Source organism: Thalassophryne amazonica, chromosome 6, assembly GCF_902500255.1.
Source record: "Thalassophryne amazonica chromosome 6, fThaAma1.1, whole genome shotgun sequence".
Taxonomy (NCBI): Eukaryota; Metazoa; Chordata; class Actinopteri; order Batrachoidiformes; family Batrachoididae; genus Thalassophryne; species Thalassophryne amazonica.
This window is the reverse complement of record NC_047108.1, coordinates 84,293,793-84,319,078: the sequence shown is the minus strand read 5'-3', so window position 1 is coordinate 84,319,078 and position 25,286 is coordinate 84,293,793. Positions and strand designations below refer to the sequence as shown.

The following is a 25,286-nucleotide window of genomic DNA, read 5'->3' as shown; positions in this document are numbered from 1 at the left end:
CAAAGTGCACATGACTAACATTTTTGTCACTTTCTCATCACAAGCCTCCTATAGAAAATGTACACACTACAACGAAAATAATTTTTTGGAGCTCATGTAGTGTTGTGGGCATTTTCATAATTTTTCTCCACTCCATGTATTGCTTGTACCAAGTGACGTAAACATTTTAATCAAAATATTCCAGCACAGACTCACCATCTACGAGAGTTGCTGACAATGACACCATTGTCGATGGAGAAACTGTCACTGGGAAGACCTGCAATGTTCCAAGCCCTAATTTTAATGGGATCTCCCAAAGTCTGACTCAGAGAGAAGTCATCTGATGACGGGATGTTCTTAGACTGGAGATAATTAGAAAGAAAGGATACATGCAAATGCCTTTGTTTCAGATGGAAGACAACAAGGTAAAAAAAATCTAAATAAAAAAACCAGAGAACTTACTTGGCAGATCTTAGTCCATGACTTGATGCAGTCTTGCCTGAAGCCAGCAGTGAATGCTCCAAGGTAGGCGATGACACCAGCAGAGATAAGAACATCACCAGTCAAGTTGTCATATGTGTTCTGCAGCTCTTCTGCTGACTTAGACCATCTGCGATCAAAAATAATCCAGTAAGTGCCATTTGATAACTGTTTTATACAGAAAAACAACAACATTATTACCTGGTCTTCTCTCCTCCCAGGCCACCAATGAGTTTCTCTGCTCTCTCCAACTTCTTGGCACACATGTCTACGGCAAACTCTAACTGGGCCTGCTTCTCTGTCATCTCCTTGTAGGTTCGTTGAAGGTCTTCGACACGGTCCACACACTCCTTCAGCATGGCTTTCTTCTGTTCCAATAGAGCTGTGGTGGCAGCAAGAGATGTCTCTGCTTCTGCTAGTTTGGCTTTCTTTGGAGCCACCACCTAAAACAAAAGGCAGATTACCCTAAAATACACTGTGGATAATCACACTCAGCCACTTTATTAGACACACACTGTTAGCAGTGGGCTGGACCCACAGTTGCTTCCAGAACTACCTTAATTATTCATAGCACAGATTCAACAACAGGAGCAATACTAGCTTCAGGTGAAGGTGTATGTGTGTGTCTGACTTGGTTGGATCCCAAAGTAGGGGTGTACTTAGTAGATCCCTGGAAAATTTTAAAAATCGATAGCTTTTTCCTGTGTTCTAAGGCAATCTGGGAAGGTAAACACAGACTCCCAAACCATCATTTTTAATGCACAATTTTTATTTTAAACAATAAATCTTGTAATTACAGTAGTGTTCAGAATAACAGTAGTGCTATGTGACTAAAAAGATTAATCCAGGTTTTGAGTGTATTTCTTATTGTTACATGGGAAACAAGGTACCAGTAGATTCAGTAGATTCTCACAAATCCAACAAGGCCAAGCATTCATGATATGCACACTCTTAAGGCTATGAAATTGGGCTATTAGTAAAAAAAAAAAGTAAAAAAAGGGGGTGTTCACAATAATAGTAGTGTGGCATTCAGTCAGTGAGTTTGTCAATTTTGTGGAACAAACAGGTGTGAATCAGGTGTCCCCTATGTAAGGATGAAGCCAGCACCTGTTGAACATGCATTTCTCTTTGAAAGCCTGAGGAAAATGGGACATTCAAGACAACTATTATTCTGAACACTACTGTACGTCCACCAAGGATGTAATAAAATCATCGACGTTTATTTATTCGTCTGTCTTTTAGCAGGATTACTTCAAAACTACTGTACAGATTGACAAAATTTTCAACACAGCTACATACAACCCCTGGCAAAAATTATGGAATCACCGGCCTCGGAGGATGTTCATTCAGTTGTTTAATTTTGTAGAAAAACAGCAGATCACAGACATGACACAAAAGTAAAGTCATTTCAAATGGCAACTTTCTGGCTTTAAGAAACACTATAAGAAATCAAAAATTGTGGCAGTCAGTAACGGTTACTTTTTTAGACCAAGCAGAGGGGAAAAAAATATGGACTCACTCAATTCTGAGGAATAAATTATGGAATCACCCTGTAAATTTTCATCTCCAAAACTAACACCTGCATCAAATCAGATCTGCTCGTTAGTCTGCATCTAAAAAGGAGTGATCACACCTTGGAGAGCTGTTGCACCAAGTGGACTGACATGAATCATGGCGCCAACATGAGAGATGTCAATTGAAACAAAGGAGAGGATTATCAAACTCTTATTAGAGGGCAAATCATCACGCAATGTTGCAAAAGATGTTGGTTGTTTACAGTCAGCTGTGTCTAAACTCTGGACCAAATACAAACATGGGAAGGTTGTTAAAGGCAAACATACTGGTAGACCAAGGAAGACATCAAAGCGTCAAGACAGAAAACTTAAAGCAATATGTCTGAAAAATCGAAAATGCACAACAAAACAAATGAGGAACGAATGGGAGGAAACTGGAGTCTGTGACCGAACTGTATGAAACCGCCTAAAGGAAATGGGATTTACATACAGAAAAGCTAAACAAAAGCCATCATTAACACATAAACAGAAAAAACAAGGTTACAATGGGCTAAGGAAAAGCAATCGTGGACTGTGGATGACTGGATGAAAGTCATATTCAGTGATGAATCTCGAATCTGCATTGGGCAAGGTGATGATGCTGGAACTTTTGTTTGGTGCCGTTCCAATTAGATTTATAAAGATGACTGCCTGAAGAGAACATGTAAATTTCCACAGTCATTGATGATATGGGGCTGCATGTCAGGTAAAGGCACTGGGGAGATGGCTGTCATTACATCATCAATAAATGCACAAGTTTACGTTGATATTTTGGACACTTTCCTTATCTCATCAATTGAAGGATGTTTGGGGATGATGAAATCATTTTTCAAGATGATAATGCATCTTGCCATAGAACAAAAACTGTGAAAACATTCCTTGCAAAAAGACACATAGGGTCAATGTCATGGCCTGCAAATAGTCCGGATCTTAATCCGATTGAAAATCTTTGGTGGAAGTTGAAGAAAATGGTCCATGACAAGGCTCCAACCTGCAAAGCTGATCCGGCAACAGCAATCAGAGAAAGTTGGAGCCAGATTGATGAAGAGTACTGTTTGTCACTCATTAAGTCCATGCCACAGGGGCTGCAAGCTGTTATAAAAGCCAGAGGTGGTGCAACAAAATACTAGTGATGTGTTGGAGCGTTCTTTTGTTTTTCATGATTCCTTAATTTTTTCCTCAGAATTGAGTGATTCCATATTTTTTTTCCCTCTGCTTGGTCTAAAAAAGTAACCATTACTGACTGCCACAATTTTTTTTCCAGATTTCTTATAGTGTTTCTTAAAGCCAGAAAGTTGCCATTTGAAATGACTTTAGTTTTGTGTCATGTCTGTGATCTAGTTTTTTTTCTACAAAATTAAACAACTGAATGAACATCCTCCGAGGCCAGTGATTCCATAATTATTGCCAGGGGTTGTATCAGGCCATGGAAGAACCCATTAAATTTTGGAGGTGATCTGGATCGAGATTCTGGATCAAGTTTCACTTTATATAGGCTTTGAAGGATTATGTCAAAACTATTTCACGGATTCTCACCATATTTTCACCACAGACACATATTAAGCCATGAAGACGCCATTACATTTTGGAGGTAATGCGGATACGGATTCTGGATTAAGATTTCACTTTATATAGGCTTTGAAGGATTATTTCAAAACTATTTCACGGATTCTCACCACATTTCCACCAGTGATACATAGTAGGACATGGAAGACTCCATTAAATTTAGGAGGTGATCCAGATCCGAATCAAGATTTCACTTTATATAGGCTTTGAAGGACTTTATTTTAAAACTACTTCACGGATTCTCACCAAATTTGCACCACAGATAGATATTAGGGCATGGAAGACTCCACTGAATTTTGGAGGTGATCTAGAGCCAGATCCGGATTCTGGATCAAGATTTCCCTTTATATTGGCTTTGAAGGATTTTTTCAAAAGTACTTCACAGATTCTCACCACATTTGAACTACAGATAGGTATTAGGGCATGGAAGACACCACTGAATTTTGGAGGTGATCCGGATTCTGGATCAAGATTTCCCTTTATATTGGCTTTGAAGGATTTTTACCTCCGCCAAGGAGGTTATGTTTTCGGTCGCGTTTGTTTGTTTGTCTGTTTGTCAGCAGGATAACTCAAAAAGTTTTGAACGGATTTTGATGAAATTTTGTGGAGTGGTTGGAAATTACAAGAGGAACAAGTGATTAAATTTTAGTGGCAATCCTGATCACGATCCAGATCCAGAAATGTTTTAAAGGATTCTTCACCACTGCGGGATAGGAGGAATTTTGACATTCTAGTTTGTAACTCCACAAAAACAAGGCAGAAATACTTGAAAAAAAATAGGGTGTAACATAGTCAAATTCAGTAAGGTGTCATCACATTTGATGTAGCTTCAAATGTTATGGAGCTAGATCCAGAAGAAAACTGCCATTACCGAAAAATAGTTTTGTACAATAACTTTTGAACTAATAAAGACATAAAAGTGATTCCAAGTTCTAGTGGTATGTTTTCATGGTCAAGGATGTCAAATATAAAGGAAAGAAAAGTGTATACATCATAGTTTTGGTTGTAACACTGAATTGTTGAATAGATCACTGTGCCAAGGAGGGAATCTCTTTAGGGTCAGTGACCCTATGGCCTTGTTTAGAGAAGTGTTTCATTTCATTTCATATTTGCAGTTAGTTGAATAATAAATTGAATTTTGTCTCATTTGTTTTTGTCTTTAAGCACATACAATATCAATATCAGTGCTCAGATGACAGTAGCTTCTGGAAAAGGTGCAAGTTGCAATAAACTGTGTGAAGCGCTAAGGATACATGCTATCCAGTCACAGCAGATGAAACTTTTTTTTTTTTACTACTGAACAAATATCATTGTTAGACTTTTTTAGGTTCATTGATTCCACGGCGTGTAGATGTTATGGCGTCAGTGACCCCATGGCCTTGGCGGAGGTTTGCACTCTGAGTGCTTCTAGTTTCAAAATTACTTCACAGATTCTCACCACATTTGCACTACAGATAGGTATTAGGGCATGGAAGACACCACTGAATTTTGGAGGTGATCTGGATTCTGGATCAAGATTTCCCTTTATATAGGGTTTGAAGGATTACTTCAAAACTACTTCACAGATTCTCACCAAATTTGCACCACAGGTAGATTATTAGGGCATGGAAGACGCTGGTGCATTTTGGAGGTGATCCGGATCGGCGGACATCGGAAATCTATGATTGCTCTTGTTTTGCAAGCAACAGCATTCGCCAATCAGCCTTTGTTTATGTAAAGCGTTTCCCATATTTTCTCACGTTTGGTCAGCAGCTCAGGGGTAGGGGATGCCCTCCCTCAACTACCCTTTCTAGATCCCCCTTCTAGACCATAACATTCTTCAGAGCTTTTGGTCCATGTTGACATGGTAAGATTACACAATTTCCACACAATTACACTGCCAACTTGAAATGTTGTTACAATACAAGATAGATCCATGCATGTTGTTGCAAAACTCAAGGCTCAGAGCTCACTTTTTTGATGGTTTCCATTTTTGCCCCGAGTCACCACATCAGATCAGGTATGGATTCACATGCTGATTTGGCACAACGTTTACACTGGACGTCCCTGACAGAACTACATATGTGGGTGATTCTTTAACTACGGGCACTATTGGCCTTGTAAATGTAATTTCCACCACACCATTGCCTTACAATATAAAGTGCCTTGGGGCAACTGTTTGTTGTGATGTGGCGCTATATACATGTACTCTGATGTCGCTGTTTATCTCCATAGAAACTACCCAAACAATCTTTCATACAAACTGTTTAAAGGGACATTACAGTGCTGTGGTGGAAATTACGGTAATAGTGTGGGACAACTACATTTTGTTTAAAAAAAATCACAACAGTTGTATGACATTCAATACCCCAATTATGTTTTGATTATTTTACTGATATTTTATTCAGAGATATTTTAAAACATTAGAAAAAAACGTTTCTTTACCATTCATTTTTATCATTGAAGATCAAAAGTCTGGGTGTGGGACAAGCACAAAATGGCAATATTTGCATATAATGATGCTGAAAAAAGGTGAAAAAGTCATCATAGACTACTAGAACAAATTTCTTAACACACTTTCATTGTAAAGATAACTATAAAAGTGTGAAATTTCCCCTTTTTTCTGTTTTTCATACAATATGATCAAAGGACATAATAAGTGCCCGTAGTCTAAGAATCACCCATGTACAGGGACAATAGAGCACATGTGGCCCTGAACTGAGAGAGTTTGCTTGTGATGCAAAAGGGCTTACAACTTGCTCCACTGTGCATTACTCATCAGACCAGACATCATTTTTCCAGTCGTACACTGTCCAATTTTGGTGAGGTCATGCCCACTGTAGCCTCAGTTTCTGTTCTTAGCTGAGAGGATTGGCACCCGGTGTGGCCTTCTGCTGCTGTGGGGCCATCTGCTTCAATTTTTGAAACAATGTGCTGGCTATTTGTCACTGTTGCCTTTTTAATTTTTCTTTGACTTCGGCTATCAACAAGACATTTTTAACCAAAGATCTCTGCTCACTGGTTGTTTTATTTTTTTGGACAATTCTCTGTAGACCCTAAAGATGATTATGCTTGAAAATTCCAAGAGAACCACAGTTTCTGTGATAGTCAAAGCAGCTCGTCTGGCACCAGCAACCATGCCATGTTCAAAGTCACTTCAATCACATATCTTCTGTATTTTTACGCATGTTTTGAATTTCAGCAGATCCTCTTCACAGTGTATACACTGGATTTCTACCATGTGACTAGCTGATATTTGCTTTAATCAACAATTAATTAAACCGGTGTGAAGGATCAGTGAGTGTATTTTGCATAATACATGCCACAAACTGCAAAGGTCAACAGGGAATAGAGAGAATCAAGCGGGCATATGTCATTATGATGAGAAAAACGTACGGTATGCACAAACTTGCTGATATACCTTTGCCACACGGTCATATGACTCCATTGCTTGGATCCACTTGCACAGACCCTCAGCCGCACCAGAGGCCTTTGCCACACAATCTGGGTCAAAGTCAGGATTAGTCAGGTACTCACTCCGGATTTTTTGCATCACTGGGACCTACAATGAAATGAAAGATTGTCCAAATAAATCATCAGATAAATCACCAGTATTTGTCTCAGCAGAAATTTAGATTTATTGATACTCACAGGAATATTGTCCTTGTCATATTCCTTAAGGTCTCGTAAAAAGTTCATGTCACCCAGGAGTTTCTTGCTTGGACCCCAGTAGTCAAAAATCTGGACAACAAATGAAATATGTTCATCAAGGTATTCCTAAAAAGTTGCAATTCATTTATTTATTTAGGTCTTGATGGGGCTTGAAAATAAACCCAGGCAGGTGTCGGGTGGAATAAAAATAATGTGTACAAGAATTCAGTTCAGTTCAATTCAATTCATTTATATATTGCCAAATCACAACATTTAAGTCAATTTATTCAGTTCAATTCAATTCATTTATATTGTGCCATCAGAAAAGCTGCCCCCAATGTGCTTCACAAGGGTAAAAGGTAGCGCAGATCATCCAACAGGAGATCAAAACCTGGATACTCCAATCTGTGTATCCTTCAGCAAAACAGCAAACATCAAATAAATCTGATCCGGGTATGCTGAAAGACTTGCATGTAGCTCTACAGGTAGTCTGCAGTCTGTGGGAACCTATCTATCTCTTTGATGACACATTTACGACTCACACTACTGTATAAGTTTAAAAAAAAACATACGTACAGTCCATCCAGAAAGTATTCACAGGTCTTCACTTTTTCTACATTTTGTTATGTTACAGCCTTATTCCAAAATGGATGAAATTTATTCTTTTGTCAACCTTTTACACACAATACTGCATAATGACAATATGAATTTTTTTTTTTTTTTTTTTTTTAGATTTAGATCTTTTTAGATTAGATAAGAAATCACATGTACATAAGTATTCACAGCCATTGCCATTTAGCTCAAAACTGAACTCCTGTTTCCAATGATCATCACTGAGATGTTTCTACAGCTTAATTGGAGTTCACCTGGAATAAATTCAGTTGATTGGACATGAAATGGAAAGGTACACACCTATCTACAGATAAGGTCCCACAGTTAACAGTGCATGTCAGAGCACAAACCAAACATCAAGTCAAAGGAATTGTCTGTAGACCTCTGAGACATGATTGTCTCCAGGCACAAATCTGAGGAAGGACAAAGAAACATTTCTGCTGCTTTGAAGGTCCCAATGAGCACAGTGGCCTCCATCATCCATAAATGGAAAACGTTTGGATCCACCAGGTCTCTTCCTAGAGTTGGCCGCCCATCTAAACTGAGCGATTGGGGGAGAAGGGCCTTAGTCAGGGAGGTGACCAAAAACCTGATGGTCACGCTGTGAGAGCTCCAGAGAGGACAACCTTCCAGAAGGACAACCATCTCTGCAGCAATCCACCAATCAGGCCTGTATGGTAAAGTGGCCAGACAAAATCCACTCCTTAGTAAAAGGCACATGGCAGACTGCTTGTAGTTTGCCAAAAGGCATCTGAAGGACTCTCAGACCATGAGAAACAAATTCTCTGGTCTGATGAGACAAAGACTGAACTCTTTGGTGTGAATGCCAGGAGTCATGTTTGGAGGAAACCAGGCACCATGCCTACAGTGAAACATGGTGGTGACAGCATCATGCTGTGGGGATGTTTTCAGCAGCAGGAACTGGGAGACTAGTCAGGATCAAGGGAAAGATGATTGCAGCAATGTACAGAGACATCCTGGATGAAAACCTGCTCCAGAGCACTCTTGACCTCAGACTGAGGTGATGGTTCATCTTTCAGCAGGACAATGACCCTAAGCACACAACCAAGATATCAAAGAGTGGCTTCAGGACAACTCTGTGAATGTCCTTGAGTGGCCCAGCCAGAGCCCAGACCTGAATCTGATTGAACATCTTTGGAGAGATCTGAAAATGGCTGGTCACTGACGCTCCCCATCCAACCTGATGGGGCTTGAGAGGAGCTGCAAAGAGGAATGGACAAAACTGCCCAAAGACAAGTGCGCCAAGCTAGTGGCATCATATTCAAGAAGACATGAGGCCGTAATTGCTGTCAAAGGTGCATCAATAAATTATTGCGCAGTGTGAATACTTATGTGCATGTGATCTCTTAGTTTTTTGTTATTATTATTATTAATAATAAAGCTTTAATTATAAATAAACTTTTTCCTGCTGTGAGTAGAAATTTGAGGGAAAAAAAATATTTACTCCATTTTGGAATAAGGCTGTAACATAAAATGTGGAAAAAGCGCTGTGAATACTTTCTGACTGCACCGTAAATATCCTAAAAACAGAATTTTATCACAAAGAATTCAACCTTTTTTCCAGTTCCAGTGGGGTCAGCTACTTTTTCTGGCTTAATCTCCTTCATCACACACACAGCTGCCATCACCAGCTTCACACCTGAGGGAGGATGTTTCATTGACTTCACAATGGTGATATCACTAGGCTGTAAGAAAGAAGCAGCAAAACTTATGTGTTTATCAAATCTACAAAGTTCTGAGTTGCTTATCCTGATTTAATGAACCAGTGTGGTTACAGATTGTTTACCTTCAAGGTGTCCAAGGCTTTCAGCGAAGCCTCCAGGGCGGGTATGGCTCCAGCCAAGTCACTTTCACACTCATTCTTCAGAGCCTCAGCCTCACGGGCTTGTACAGTTGCTGCTTCCTCTTCAACACTCACAACTTTTCTCTTGGCTTCGACCTCCACAGACTCCACTTCAATCACCTGAAATTCATCACTTGCAATAAAATACACATAAAAGCTCAGTGTCTATTAAACAAACAAAAAAGGAAAAAAAATACTTGAAGATCACCTTCATCATTTCAGCATTTTCTATCTTTGACTGTTCCAGCTTCGGCTGGAGCTCCATCTGCTCCTTCTTCATCTGCTCCACCTACAGAAATACACTGTACAAATGAGCAATACAATATACGCAGTCAAAAAAAATATATATATACACTTTAGTGCTGCATATACCTGAGATTCGGCGAAGGCAAGTTTATCCAGGCCATTGGAATACCTCAGTTTTGCTTTCATGACAGCATCTCTTTTCTGGGTGAGGAGCTGGCAGAAAGCTGCAATCAGCTCCAAGTAAGAGGTGGGTGTCACATAGTTATGTCGACCAAGCTCAGAAAGAAATCTGCAATAAAATCAACAGTATGAGAAGGATCAGCTATTAGATCATCTTGCAATGCTCAGACTCATAATTAGGCAAAACTCGTACTTTTTTGATAGCTGTTGGGCAGAGGTATGAAATATTTTGCAAACTGATATGACCTCCTGCCTTTCATTTTCACTCATCTCCAGCGCCCCTAGGAAGGAGTTGGCTACACGCTCAAGAGCCTCCTCTGGCCATGGCTGTCAGGGCAGAGAGATGAGAGAATATTCAATCGAGCAGTGTGTAACGGTCAGAGTTCAGATGTGACCCCAGCGCAGAGAACAGACCAGATGGTTCAAGTTCAATGTTCTTTATTTCACAAACACAGGGATGGTTCAAAGGCAGAGCTGTCAGGTAGCGATCAGGTGGGCAATTGCAGGACAAGCAAAGGTTCAGAATACAGAGATCAGTAAAATGATGTGATCACAACCAGGAATGGCAGGCAAAAGTCAGGTTACACAAGAAGGCTGGAAACATGTAGGAAACAATGACTTACAAGCAGCACTCTACAGAGGGATACACTGATATAGAGAGGAGGAAGGATTACAATTAGAGACAGCTGCACAACAGTAAAATTCATCCGAAATACAGCCCAACAAATAATCTTAACATGGGGAAGGACACGAGGTAACATGAAGAATAATCCAACACGTCTAAAATAGCATGTGAGAACATGAAAAGGAAGTAATGCACATCAAACTCACAAAGTCTATCTTGACAGAGACCAGAATCACACAACAGAAACATGATACATGAAACAGTGGTAAGCACAGATTTACTAGATAGGCAAGACCTGTAGAAAAGGCCTGCCTCGAGCGGATTGCGGCCCTGCCATGTTTGTAGTTTGAAGTGCTGCAGCTGTCAGTGGAAAATGCATGCTCTTTGCTTGTAATCTCTGTCGATTTTCTGGCCGACTTCTCCGCCGTTAATTACATTTAAGATGTGAAAACTTGTGCTTAGGTCAATTCAGATACGTAGATTCGATTTCTGAAGTCAGACTTATAACTGTTGATCCTTTCCCCAGGCTGCGAATGGAGCGTAAAGTGGAGCTCCTGTCAATAGAAAACTCATGTCAACAGTCCTCTTTTTTTTCTGTGCTTTCACAGCAAAGGATTACAATTAAATCATGTGCGGAAGAGGCAAAACAGGCTTCTGTGTTGTATCATTCCTCATTGTTACAGACACCCAATGACGAAGAGCTCATGAGCGGCATTGCCGACCGGTTCGGGATCTTGGCGGGTGGGTGCTCAAGTGGCGGGCGCGGGTGCCAGGTGGGTGGGGGCTCCGGTACCCACGCACTCTGCGTGGGTGCTTTTCCTCGGCGGGTGGAGGGCGCAGCTGGCTGGCAGCTGCGGGCCAGCACAGGATGATTTCGCTGTAATCCTTCGCTGTCAAAGCACAGAGAGGAAAACAAAAAGCCAGCTGCAGGTGATGGGAATGATAGAAGTCTTCCCATTGTGACCTTCCCGAGCAGCGCAGGCGGCTAGCGCGAGGATCCCAGTGGCCAGACACTCAAGCACAGCTGCCCCCCCCCCCCCCCCCCCCCCCAGCAGACGGTGTACACAGCCGACTGGAACCTGCAATCCAGCATGGGAGGAGCGAGTCGTCGCCTTGGCTCTGGCTTTACCACCTGTTTTGCCTCTTCCGCACATGATTTCATTCTAATCCTTCGCTGTGAAAGCACAGAGAGAGAGAGAGAGAGAGAGAGAGAAAAAAAAAGGACTGTTGACATGAGTTTTCTATTGACAGAAGCTCCACTTTACGCTCCATTCGCAGCCTTATAGAGAGAAAGGATCAACAGTTATGATAAATCTAACTTCAGAAAATCGAATCTACTGATCTGAATTGACCTAAGCACAAGTTTTCACATCTTAAATGTAAATAACGGCGGAGAAGACGACCAGAGAATCGACAGTGATTACAAGCGCAGAGCATGCATTTTTCATTGACAGCTGCAGTTCTTCAACCTTTTCAAGATGGCGGGGCCGTGATCCGCTCAGGGGCAGGTTTGGCCGTATCTAGTATATCTGTGGTGGTACACACGGTTCAGCTAATCAGCTAACAGAGTAACAAAGCTACCTTTTTTTGTTAATGGATCAACTTTACAGGAAAATATGAAAACAGTTACCATACCAATTAGTTTCCACATAATTTAGTTTATTAACTTTAGTTCAGTTTACTTTTGAAAAAAATAAAGTTTAACAATCAAAAGTGTTTGTAACCCTAAAATCAAACAATTGAGCCTGTTGTAGTTTATACACTAATCCAAGTATCATTCAAAGTTCCTGTTTGACACAGTGGCAACACTTATTCATGGAGGACAACCTGTAAGTCACTCTCCTTTTACAGTCCAAGATTTTTAGATTACTTTGAGAAGAAAACAGATGAAATTAGACTACCAGGATGCCTTAATTCTGCCATTACACCCTGTTATCGAGGTGGGTGCCATCGCTGATATATTACCTATAACAGAATTTGATAGTATCTCACTGGATGCGCTGACAAAATCTGCTGATTTGACCTGATACCAACAAAACTGTTTAAAGACCTGTGACCTACTCTTGGACCAACTGTGTTGAAAATTATTAATTTGTCATTAACCTCAGGAGCTGTTCCTAAATGTTTCAAATCTGCAGTGATTAAACCACTACTTAAGAAATCAAATTTTGACCCAAGTGTATTGAAAAATTATAGACAATATCAAATCTATCATTTTGTTCTAAAATTCTGGAAAAGGTGGTTTCACGGCAGCTCATAGACCACCTTACTGAGAATAATCTTTTTGAGCCACTGCAGTCTGCATTTAGAACATATCATTCTACAGAGGCGGCTCTCACGAAAGTATGATATTTTGCTAGCAATGGATTCGGACACTACGGTTCTGGTGCTGTTAGATCTTAGTGCTGTGTTTGATATGGTGGATCACCGTATTGTACTTAATAGGCTGGAGAATCATTTTGGGATTACTGGGAATGTCCTTGCATGGTTGACATATCTGACCAGTTGTCACTGTGTCTTGTACAACAACACTACCTCTAACCTTGGTGACATGGAATATGGGTTCCACAGGGGTCCATCTTAGGCCCCCTGTTTTCCTCTCTTTATATAGCACCCCTTGGGCATATATTGCGCGTTTTGAGATTACTTTTCATAGCTATGCTGATGATACTCAGTCGTATATGCCGATAATTGCTGGTAATCTCATACACATAAAATCCTTAAGAGGATTGCTTTGCGTTAGTAAAAAGCTGGATGTCCTGAAATTTCTTACTTTTAAACTCGGACTTTTAAACTAGTCCAGCGAGACATCGATATCACTTTGAATTCTTGAATATCAGTTTAAATTCTGAGTCTGTTAGTGAAGCTTAGGGCTAGCAGCTGGTGATCACCTTAGGAAAGCAAAGAAAATACTGTCAATTTACTGCTGATGAATTATATCTTAGGTGTAGTTTTTCCGGAAGACTGAATCTAGACGTTTTCTCTCTGTCCGAGGTACGGATAGCGGGATGGCTACTGAAACAGGGTGCCAGACTGACAGACTGCCAGACTGCATACTCAGGGCTATGAAATGAAAATTCTGAAATCCGAGGAAAATTTGCAGGGGGTGTGGGGGGCATAGGCCCCCAGGAGCTGGGGTCTTGGGCCCCGTGGGATCCCAGAAACCAAATTAATTTTTTATCTAATGATACATTTTCAGCATCTTCTGGAACAAAAAAAGCTCAAAATTAGTGCATATTTAAGACCCTGTATTCAACCTTTCATTTGAACAGTCAATGATCATGGTGAAATAACGTGGAAGTAGGACCTGGTATGATTTTCCTTTTAATTGTAAAGCAAATAATGCATTAACTCAGAATAATTAAACTACATGAAATTCATGATGACTGAAAAGACTGTTACAGCATTTTACAGCAACAACCACAGCTAAAGCTTGGAGAATACTTTGAAAATCGTGGTAAAATATCAAAAACATACCTTATAGTAAAAAAAACACATTCTTGTGTAAATTCCTGTAAATCCACTCACAGCACATCTTTTTCCCATGAAAAAAGTCTACATTAATAAAAAGGCAGGTTATATTTTGCTGGATACGGCAAACATGCACCTAGTGATATTTGACTGGATCTCCTCACTGATTGGCTAGTTCAAATCACATCATCCGAGAGTTTATTTCAACATGGCGGCGCCCTCGGCAAAGTTGAACTGGATGATATTTCGCGGCACCGGCAAAAGGTTTTGCCTGCCGTCTAAATTTATTCACGACAGAACGGAACGGCCGCGGTCGGGCGGTAACTTAAAGGCGATCAGAGTTTAAGATCTCCTTATTTCACATTCATGATAGTAGCTCGATATTGGTGATTTTCATTATTTAAATTTGGCATATTTTACCATTCACTATTTTCAAGGGTGGACTGATCGAAGGTTTTGCAGACATGACACTAAGAGAAAAAACAGGATAAACACACGTGCTTCTGTATTTTCGCTTTTATTCTGTCTTGAATTTGCAGGTTTTGTTTATCATCCTTTCCCTACACAGACTGCAAAAATGATTTCCACTGTGCCCAAAATTATTTCCACTGCATGGCGAAAAGCGCCGGTGGACATAATTTTGGGCGCAGCAGTGGAAATAATTTCGGGCATGGTGGAAATAATTTCGGGCACGTCCATGCCACGTTTTTGAGCTGCTTTTAGCGTCCGAGAAACCCTCGAACTATTTACACCACGTGGCGAAACGCGCCGGTGGAAAAAATTTTGGGCGCGGCGGTGGAAATAATTTTGGGCACAGTGGAAATAATTTTCACCACACGGAGGAAATAATTTCGGGCACAGCTATGCCACAATTTGAGCCGCTTTTAGCGTCCGAGAATCCCTCGAGCTGCTTTTAGTGTCCGAGAATACCTCCAGCAGTAGGTGATTTTCTGTTCCGATTCAAAGGACTTCATGGCACCCAAAATGGCATTTAAAGATGAAAAATTAGCACCAACACTCAATGCCGAGGGTGCCGCAACACAATGCCAAGAACGCTGCCACGTTGAAATACCCTCTATGATGACATCATTTGAACTACAGCCAATCAGCGAGGAGATCCAGTCAAATATCGCTAGGTGCGTGTTTGCCGTATCCGGCAAAATATACACTTCGTATTAAAAAACTCATTTATATTCTTGTGTAAATTCATGTAAATCCATTCAAAGCCATTCTTTTTCCCAATGAAAGAAAGTCTAGATTCATGAAAAAGTCACATAATCTTTTCAAAAATCCTGTTTGAACAGCACGTTCATTTTCCAGAAAGAGAAAAATTCTTACCGTGTTTCCTGATGGCACAGTTTACTTTTCCCTTTTCTTTCAGGTGTGTTCATGAAGCCAGCGACAATTCCATGGATTCTTGTCCTTATCAGACTTTTTCAGTCTTTCTTGCCATCTTCTCTCTGTCCGACGTCAGTCCGTGACACAGACGTGCTGCGCAATTCTTCTTTTAAAAACTTTAGAGCTCTAAAGGTTTGTGATATCCACATGCTACGTTTAGCTTAAGCATTGCCGCAGCAACCAACCAGTCCTGCTTTACGATAACTGTCGCAACAGCCAGGCTTTTTTCTCCTCGAACCTCCGTGGATCCAAGGACACCGATTTGTGTCACACAGAAAGGACCACCGCGGACTTATAAAACTTGCGCGATGTTGTAAAAAAAGAACACTTTGCGATAGACATTTTAAAAACTCAGTGACTATCAAACACCCCCCCATGAAGAAATCCGCGGAGTTTTCACAGCCCTGATACTGCAGTCTGTGTTTGGAATGGACATTGCCGCAGGAACAGGCCCAATGACGGCATGAGTACAGCTGCATGACCCCTGCCTGTGTCATAATCCCCTGCATGGACTTCTCATCAAATAAACATTCTTTTGTTATTATGTCATGTTGTTTTGATTTCCTGTTTTCTGTTTCTTCACCTTTGTAAACCTTTGTAAAAACCTTGTAACTGTTAGAATGGCCCAAGCAGCGCGTCATCCCTCTGAGTCTGGTCTTCTTGAGGTTTCTTCCTCAATATCATCAGAGGGAGTTTTTCCTTACCACTGTTGCCTGTGTGTTTGCTCTAGGGGTTTGTAAGTTTAGACCTTGCTTGTGTGAAACACCTTGAGGCAGCTTTGTTGTGATTTGGCGCTATATAAATTAAATAAATTTAACTGAATTGAATCCAGTAAGCGAATTCAACACATTGCGAGAAAGCAACAAGCATCACAAGCAGAGGAGGAGGAAGTCAAGACTGGTTAGCTAATTTATGACTTTCTTTACACTCATTTGGTTTCTCTCTCAAACAGGGAGTTCAGATGAATTAGACAATGCATGGCTGAATTACTTATCCACCACAGACAAATACACATACAAAAACAACAGTTGTCAATATTTTTACTGTGTTTTTGGCATGTATGTTCTATTGCAATTAAATATACTTGCATACCTGAAACCAGTCAATAGTACAGCAGTTGACCAGAGATGGAAACTGACGCAGGCGATTTCGAAATGCATCCCCGATGGGACTGAAGGCAACAACAATATGTAAGTTCTCCCTACAGCGTGCCACAAAGAAGGCAAACAGAGCCAAAGGGCTCAACTCCAAATTCTTATCACCACCCTGAGCAATGGGACGAACAGTCTGAAGAAAGAAAGGAAATGTAAGATTTAAAACAGCAATATTAAATACAAGCCAATATGGTCTTTATAAAATATTTACTATATTCTGTCAGGTTAGGAATAGCTTTTTCAGAGCCCACCTCCAGTATTTCTTGTTTCTCATCAACAGCAAAGAGATTGGGCACCTCTCCCGTGTTCAGGACACTGTCCACATCTTCAAGAAAAGCCTCATCTTTGATCTGCGCATCAGTTAGCAAAAACACTGTCTTCTCACCTTTCATTCCAGCTTTCTTCAACAACATCTATAGTGGACACAGCGCATTGTGAGGAACTGTGGTGGCAAAATGTAAGATGTAAAAAAAAAAAAAAAAAAAAAAATCCATTAAGATATTTGCAATGTTGTAACATGTTAGGTCACAGGACTGGACTACTGATACATCGAGCTTACTTTGAGGTCATCTCTCCACTCTGTCATGCCATAGCTTTTCGTAATCTCTGGCTGGAATATGGCCATATGGGCCATTGATGTGGCCAGTCGGGTCATAGACTGGCGTCCGCTGCCTCCCACTCCCACCAAAAGTGCATTACCTCCTGGTTGCTTCAATATACGACTGATTCGGGACAGGTGCTCGAGAACATAGCTAGATGAAGAAAAAAATGTTTCTCAGTTAATCTGTTTCTCATGCAAATCTTGAGCCAACTTTAAAACTACAGTGTATAGAATTTAGTATCATGTTATGCTGAGGGTGTAGAATGCATTATGCCATCACCTGTCACAATTCTGCTTTCCTTCATATTTTTGGTTATTTTGCTGTGGGGATTCATACTCACTTTCCTTCTTATGATCCTCCAATCATAAAAATGAGGCTTCTCAATCTAATTAGCCTGCACTAGAAACCAATACACATTACAGTTTTCCAGTCTTCCGCTCTTCCAGTCGCACTGCAATATGTGAAAGGTGGAGTAGATATGTTCCTTTTCAGCTATACTATCAATATGGCAATACAATATGGTGGCCTCCTTGAGGGGGCCCTTTTCCCTATAAATATGAAGGAGTCATTGTAATCTCGTAAAACACATCAATTTGTTTTTGCAGGTTAAGTAGTCACTGATTTTTTTTTGCCTCCTTGCTCTTGGCCGAGACAGTCGCATTTTTCTCTTCTCCCTCCCTCCTTATCTTTCCTGCTTCTGTGGCGTGTTGTCCATGAGGCTGCCAGCTTTGCTCTTCTGGAAACAGCAAAAATGGAACTGTTAAAGTGGTCTCTGAACGCAATTCACACTATTTTTTCTACAAGACACTCGGGAGCGGAGGACCTGACCTGTCCTGCCGGGACACATGTGATGGGTTATGTTATGGACAGTTGGAGGAAATGGCAGCCCTTACCAAAAAGTAGTACATGCAAGTATGTTTCAAGTATACTTCCAGTTTACTTTTTATATACTTATCAGTACTATTTTTTGGTAAGGGAGGTCATGTGCCTTTACACGCTGTCTGTGGAGGATGTCGAAGATGTGTATATATTTGGCATGGTGGTGACCCGGTTCCTGCTGTGTGGAGCGGGCATAGCGCTGGTTTATCAGAAAATTAAGTAAGTGGAAGCGGCAATAATTGGCCCGTCCAGGCTGCCCCACATGATTGATTCGATTGGAAGGGCAGTGTCAGCTCAGTCGGTGGGTGTTAACCGTGCGTTGGATACCATCTCCGGAAGAATGGCTGCACTGGAAAACCGCATTGATCGTCAGTAATGACCACATCTTCTCTCCTAATTCAGATGTATTGAAAGCCACACTGTCTCAGACTGTGGAATCTTTCAGGCGTCTGCTAATCTGGATTTTCATTCAGCTTCCCAAAACATAGCTCCACTTCAAGGCCGCTGTGATAAAAACCTCCTGGAGAAGAACGCCGTTCATGCCTCACTCCCCTGGTCTCCCCCCGCCCTCAGCTTCTCCAGCTCTGACGTTGACTGTGCACTGTTCAGGGCTGGGCCCCTCCTCCCTCCAGAATGGACGAACAAGGCCATTGATGGCACCTAAAGGCGGCCTCCGGGTGTTCTGTCTGATAACTGGACTCTTACAAATCTCGGTCGTCATCTCTCGTCCTGTTGTTGTGTGTGATCATTGTTCATTGTGCTGATGGGTTTTTTCCTGCATTGCTGCTGCATGATTCAATGCAGCAGCAATGAAGGTTTTTCTTTCCCAAGTTTTACCTTGTGTGTGCTTTTTATATGTGTTCATGTACCGGGCCGGCTTATGTGTGTTGTGTGTTATGTGTGTCGTCTGTCGTCACGAGGCTGGTCATGGTTTGCTCAGCCCTGCTGTTGACCTAAGGCAGGATATACATCTGGAGCTGGTCCCCGGGTGCCTAAAGGTGACTTCTGCTCCTAACTGGCAATTAGGATGGGTTAAATGCAGTAAACACATTTCACTGTGCAGGGAACATGTTCCTTTGTGCATATGACAAAAAAATTCTTTTGAATCCTTGAATCCATGAACGAACAGGTGGTTGTGAATAATACTTTCTGTTTCTGCTAATAATCTACATAAATTCTACATGCTGGAGCTTTAAATGCGTAATTTATCCCAACTGCAGTCTTGTATATCTACTCTACAAATATTTATCTCACTTTTCCTAGAAAAAGTGAAAAGCTTCTAAATGAGAGAAATTACTTCATATTTCCAATGCAGCTTCAACTGTTTCAGCACATGAAGTCTTTTCAGTGACATAGTTGAAATGATATTGGAACTGAATTGTATTGGACTCCAAAAGTAATTTACCGGAAGATTACAAGGTCCATGCGATTCTTGTGCATCTGGTTGTATTCCTCAAGACACAACTCCACTACTTGAGCAAAGCTTTCTACAGAGGACACTTCAGCATACAGTCGTTCACCATCTGACTGGTCAGGATGCATGTAGTCACCAAACAGAAGGTTCCGCATGTCTTCCTCAACCAGCTGTGATGGGAAGAAATTTGTTCACACATATTACAACCTACAGATCCTTCCTAATTATTTCAAACCATACTTGTGTTCATGAAACGTACAGCTTTAAATACCTTTGATGCTAGTAAACAGGAAAAGCACTATAATCATGACTAGCAAACTTAAGGCTAATATGTCTAATATACAATAGAAGTGATTATGAGAGTACTTCAAAAGGTCCTCAGCCTCACCTGGATATAAAAGTATCTGAAGGCTCAAGATGTCATTTTCTGGGTGAGGCCAAGAGCTTTTTGAAATACACTTGCACACCCTTGTGCAAGATCATTTAAATGTCTCATAATTCAAAACTGTATCACCTCTCAATAACTGCATTATATCTAAGTTGCAATGAAGAGTGTTTAACCTTACAATTACAATACTATGATTTGGACTAGTTGTACTACAAATTTTCTTCCAGTAGGGCAATTTAGATAGCATGATTTTCCTATCATTTAAATGTGATTCGTTAACAAAAATAGTGTTTCAAATAACTGTAAGTTATGCATTTTTTTTTATCACTTCAATGTTTAATTTACAGAGACAATTTATAGTACATATTTCCACTGTAGTTGATGTAAAATGCCTCCCTGACTTCAACAATTTTTTTTTTTTTTTAAAAAAACAACAAAAAACAAATCTCCAAGACTCAAGATTGCAGAATATAAAGGACCAATTTCAGTTACCAGGAGAGGATGAGAGTCTTTAGCACAAGTATGATGAATCAAAGGTCACTTTCTTGAAGTGAGTCAATAGTAGAAGAATAAAGGTTCACGTACTTCAGTGTTAATGCCATGTTTTAAACTTGTCAATTTGTAGATTTTTTTTAAAGTCAATTTTGACATTTATTTATTGTCAGGATTCCTCCAAGATGAATAATAGAAAAACAATGCAACAAAATTAAGTATGCATACCCATACCCTTTAATATAACATATGTGTAACAAAATGTAACACATATAAACACTTACACAACGTTTTTTATTTTTTATGTTTTCACCAATCAGGGTATGCTTATTGGTTACAAGAGCATTTCCAAGTCACCGAATATCGCATTCATTCATTCAGTCTTACGAACTGTCGACTCTATGCAGATTTACCATTCAGAACAATAGTTTCTGTTTTGTCATGATTTATATAAATGAACTTCAAGTCATTTTTTAATGTGGAAATCATCATGTGTGCATCCCATGACTTGTCTCAAGAAAACTAGCTGTAAAAGTGATGATTTAGCTGTTATAGTAAAGGGTGCCCACACTTATGCATACCTTTATTTTGTCCCTGGTATTTTTTATTTAATTTATATTGTATTGTACCAACTTGCTTTTGCTGTGATTTAAAGGTCATAATTTTGTAAATTTTAATACAGACAAGCTGGAATTTTTTATTTTATTTTGATGTTATTAAAAATTTTTAAATCTGTATGTAAAACCATAAGGGTTCAGCAACATTTGACAGACACACACACACACACACACACACACACACAAAGAGATAAATAAAACGTTTTGTGCCTGACCCAGAAAATGCAGAACGTGATTTCTAACATTTTTCGAGAATGTGTGAAGTTTTGAGTCACTGGGTGCAATGTTGAGAAATGTTTGTTTCTCAGTATGCAATACTGCTATTTCTGGGTCAGTCTCAAAACTTATCTATTGCCCATCGTATATTAAAGGATTATTAACCGAGCAAATGAGGTTAATAAATTAGTTTATTATATATATATATATATATATATATATATATACACACACACGCGCAAACTTCAGTAACGCCCAAATATGAAAGCCTGTGACGGCTCATAATCAGACTGGTTTGCTTCACCTCCGTGAAGAACTTGCTAACAGTTGATTTGGTCATTAGCTGGTAAGCTTTCAATCTATGTTTTTTTCAGATGCCGTTTAGATATTTATGGAGTATGTTTACGTCCGACTTGTTTTTTTTAATCGTGTTTTTTGCTTCCTAGTTTGGAACAAAAGTATGCGTTGTGCACCGACTGTCATGGTAACCGGTTCAGATATGGGAAAACGGCCGACCGGTAATGAGCCAATCAGAGCGCGTGTAGCATTGCAGCCATATAATAAATAGATTTAACAGCAAAAATAACCAAAGTCTAAACTTACTTCACTGCCTTTCTTCAGATGGTCAAACACCTTGTCAAAAGACTCCTTGAAATGGTCTTGGAGGATGTTCTTCATTAGTTGGTACAGCCATGTACGGTCTTTGTCATCCACCAGACGGTCATAAAAGACACGGAACACCTCATGCACAAACAAGCATATCATTGTATGTTTGCTCTCCAGAGACTCTTTCTTGAACAGTACACAGCCTTGGATAACACGTGAGAAGTCCCGCAGATTGAAGGTGTAGTGAGACTTGGCTGGAGTAGGAAGTAGTTTCTGCATGGCCTTCTTATACACCTTTGGGAATTTAAGCATATGAGTACAGAACTAACCAAAGGTGCAAGATGACACATAACTGATGCAAGCATAAGAGTAGACAAAATTACATGGAGATTTCAAGTTTGTCTTAACAGAACTCACTTCCATAGTAGCTGTCACCATTTGATTTCCCACAGTGAAATATTCAGGTAGAAACTGATTGGTTTTGAGATGGCAGGCCAAAATGCTTGAGAAAATGCGAACCATTGTGTCATCACTGAAGGCATTAATGCTAACAACATTGAAGTGCCGCAGAAAGCGAGATGTTACAGCATTTCTTCCACCACCAGGGGGACCCATAGCTGAGATAAACTGGAGGTCAACAAGTGTAATCTTAGAGGTATCTTTCAAGTCATACCTACAAGAGCATATCAGGAAAAGGTCTGTTTAATAAATAATGCATGAATTTCTGTAATGCACTGAATTATGAGGGGTGGCTGAAAGTTTCCTCCTCCAACGAGATTATTTCACTAACAAGCAAGACATCAAAGTTAAACAGGTATGTGAATAATCCTGTACTTACAATTGCTACACCAAACGGTTTTTACCTGCACTTTCAGGCATGCATAGAATCAATTTTCACTAACACATGCACACAGCAGTGAGTAATAAATGGGGAAGTACACTGATGTTCGATTGAAACAATGTGATTTGATTATTTAGCACAAAATAAAACTCAGACAAAAATAATGTATATACATAAAACAATAAAAGAGAGAGAAAAAAGAAAATACAATATAAGTGATGTGCAAGGGAGCGGCGGAAGCCAAAAAGGCTTATAGAGAATCCACAGTGCTGAGTGAGAATTTGTTATTATATTCCTTGTGGCAGAGGGTCGTGCACCCACTGGACATTCCTCAACAAATGAGTGTTGTCAGTACAGTCAAGAGGTGGGCAAAGAGTTTGAAGGGCAAAAATCCTGCCACAATGAGTCTGCATGACCAAGGCCCATAGCAGGTGCCCCAGAAGAGCCACAGATGTACAACGCTAAAAAGAGGGTACAATGAGATAGTACTCAGAATTTTTGAAGCATGGCAACACTGTCAACTTTGATATGTGGACATTCAGCAAAAGCTTGAAACAGGTTCACTCCGGAAACAACACAATTCTTCAGTTTGACAATGCTCATCAAGACACGAGGAGATACACACTGCACATTGTAGCGGCTCAATTCTTACCACATCTGCCATACAGTCCATATCTCGTGCTCTCTGATTTTTTCCTCTTACCCAAGCTGAAAGAACATTTGAAGGCACAGTTATACAAATGATGCAGACGTGCAAGCAGCTGTGCATCACTTGTGCCGAAAGAAGACGCTCGATTTCATAACTGACAGGACACAAAAACTTGTCAGGCATTGACCTAAGTGTGTGGAAAGGAAAGACTGACTGGAAAAGTAATGACACTGCCTGATAGAGAACATTCCAAGCTGTGACCAGATATTCAATTCATGTGTTTATTTTACTTATTGAAATAATCACATAGGATATGGAACTTTTCAGCCAACCCTTATAATTCCTCTTCCTTTACCAATTGTTAAAACTGTCATATTCAAATTGGATGCTTTATACCAGTGTCCATGGTCTATGCACTGACGAAGAAGCTCCACGGGGGGCTGTGCTCCAAACTGCTCCAGTGCAGCCATGTTCATGTCATCCACAAAAATAACACACTTCTTTCCCATAGGAGGCCCAAAAATTCCCTTTCTCCTCTTATCAAGTCTGGACATAATGATGTTCTGGAAATGCAGAAGAAAGAACATAATGCATAATATTTTCCTGTCTGTTTTGTGTAGCCTGATACAATTACATACCTTATTAATAGTAACCCCCTTCTTAAAATTCCTGCAAGTAAGCAAATCTATAGCTCTTAAATGTTGACCTGTGTTTGGTTGGCACTGGTGCGGGCTGAAAAATTAATGAAGAAGGGTAGATAGCGGTCTTTGTCCAAGTTGTTCATTAATTTCTCCTTCACATACACAGACTTCCCAGTGCCAGTAGGGCCAACAAACAGCAGAGGCCTAAGCACAGAAACAGAAGAAAGGCTGAATAAAAATCCACAGCAATGCACAAAACAAACTATGTGTAAAGTTTCAAGGCATATGAGCTGTGTCTAAATATGTGACCATTTTTTAAAAAATGCATAGTTTTTATATTATATATTTAATTTGGTTCCTACAATCATTCAATTATTGGATGGTCATCTAAAAATGGACAACATATATGTTATTTGAAGCAAATGAAACCGTAGTACATGTGCACACCACAGCGCGAGTGCTGTGAAGTCACAAAAGGACTTTTCCAAAAATAAACCAGATGGACATATCAGATATTATTTGATACAGTCTGGACAAAAGACAAGATCAGATGGACACAGATGGAGAATTGAACAGTGGATTTTTACAGGAAGCCCTCACTTTGTGGTATGTGCCAAAAGGACTTTTAAATTCCAAAAATGGTTCCTTCGCTCAGATGGGAGTAGAAGATCTGCTAAGGAAGTCGACTGTCATCCATCCTAATGATGGTGACCCACCCAGCAAAGATGGTTTTTAATGATGATGCATTAGATGCAGAGGATGCTCCTCGGGGTCCAGGCCTCCTCTTGGGGCAGATGTTCAGTTGAATCTTTGAGCAGATCACATGATGATCCATCCAACAGTTGTCTGTGCCATTCATTGTCTTGGTGCACAGGACATCTTTCTGGTCTTGCATTCGGATGATGATGTAGTCAAACAGGTGCCAATGTTTTGAGTGAGGGTGTTTTCAGGAGACTCTGAACGTTTCTTGAAGATGTGAAATCATGTTTGGTGCACTTCGTGAGAAGAATGCCACTGACATTACACTTGCCCACTCTGTTTTTCCTGATAGTTCTGTTCCAAATCTTGCGGTTCTTTCCAATTCGGATGTTGAAGTCACCTGAGGAGGATGATCTTCTCAGATGCTGGGATCACAAACAGAATGGTGACCAGCTTTGCAAAGAAGGTTTCCCTTTCTGCATGG

The 25,286-nt window shown here is 40.2% G+C and overlaps 1 protein-coding gene across 1 annotated transcript in view; it reads right to left on the bottom strand.

Moving 5' to 3' along the window:
• dnah12 (dynein, axonemal, heavy chain 12) overlaps positions 1–25,286 on the bottom strand; it is a 184,148-nt gene that overhangs the window by 63,495 nt on the left and 95,367 nt on the right. The window contains exons 38-55 of the mRNA XM_034172638.1: positions 24,169–24,307; positions 23,859–24,025; positions 22,390–22,645; positions 21,970–22,266; positions 19,645–19,823; positions 17,318–17,510; positions 17,010–17,171; positions 16,697–16,891; positions 10,304–10,437; positions 10,057–10,219; positions 9,893–9,973; positions 9,628–9,804; positions 9,395–9,526; positions 7,209–7,298; positions 6,979–7,119; positions 661–902; positions 442–589; positions 196–341 (exon numbers count right to left, since the gene is read on the bottom strand). Coding sequence (XP_034028529.1) covers positions 196–341; positions 442–589; positions 661–902; positions 6,979–7,119; positions 7,209–7,298; positions 9,395–9,526; positions 9,628–9,804; positions 9,893–9,973; positions 10,057–10,219; positions 10,304–10,437; positions 16,697–16,891; positions 17,010–17,171; positions 17,318–17,510; positions 19,645–19,823; positions 21,970–22,266; positions 22,390–22,645; positions 23,859–24,025; positions 24,169–24,307 — 3,042 coding nt within the window. The remainder of the gene's footprint in view (positions 1–195; positions 342–441; positions 590–660; positions 903–6,978; positions 7,120–7,208; positions 7,299–9,394; positions 9,527–9,627; positions 9,805–9,892; positions 9,974–10,056; positions 10,220–10,303; positions 10,438–16,696; positions 16,892–17,009; positions 17,172–17,317; positions 17,511–19,644; positions 19,824–21,969; positions 22,267–22,389; positions 22,646–23,858; positions 24,026–24,168; positions 24,308–25,286) is intronic.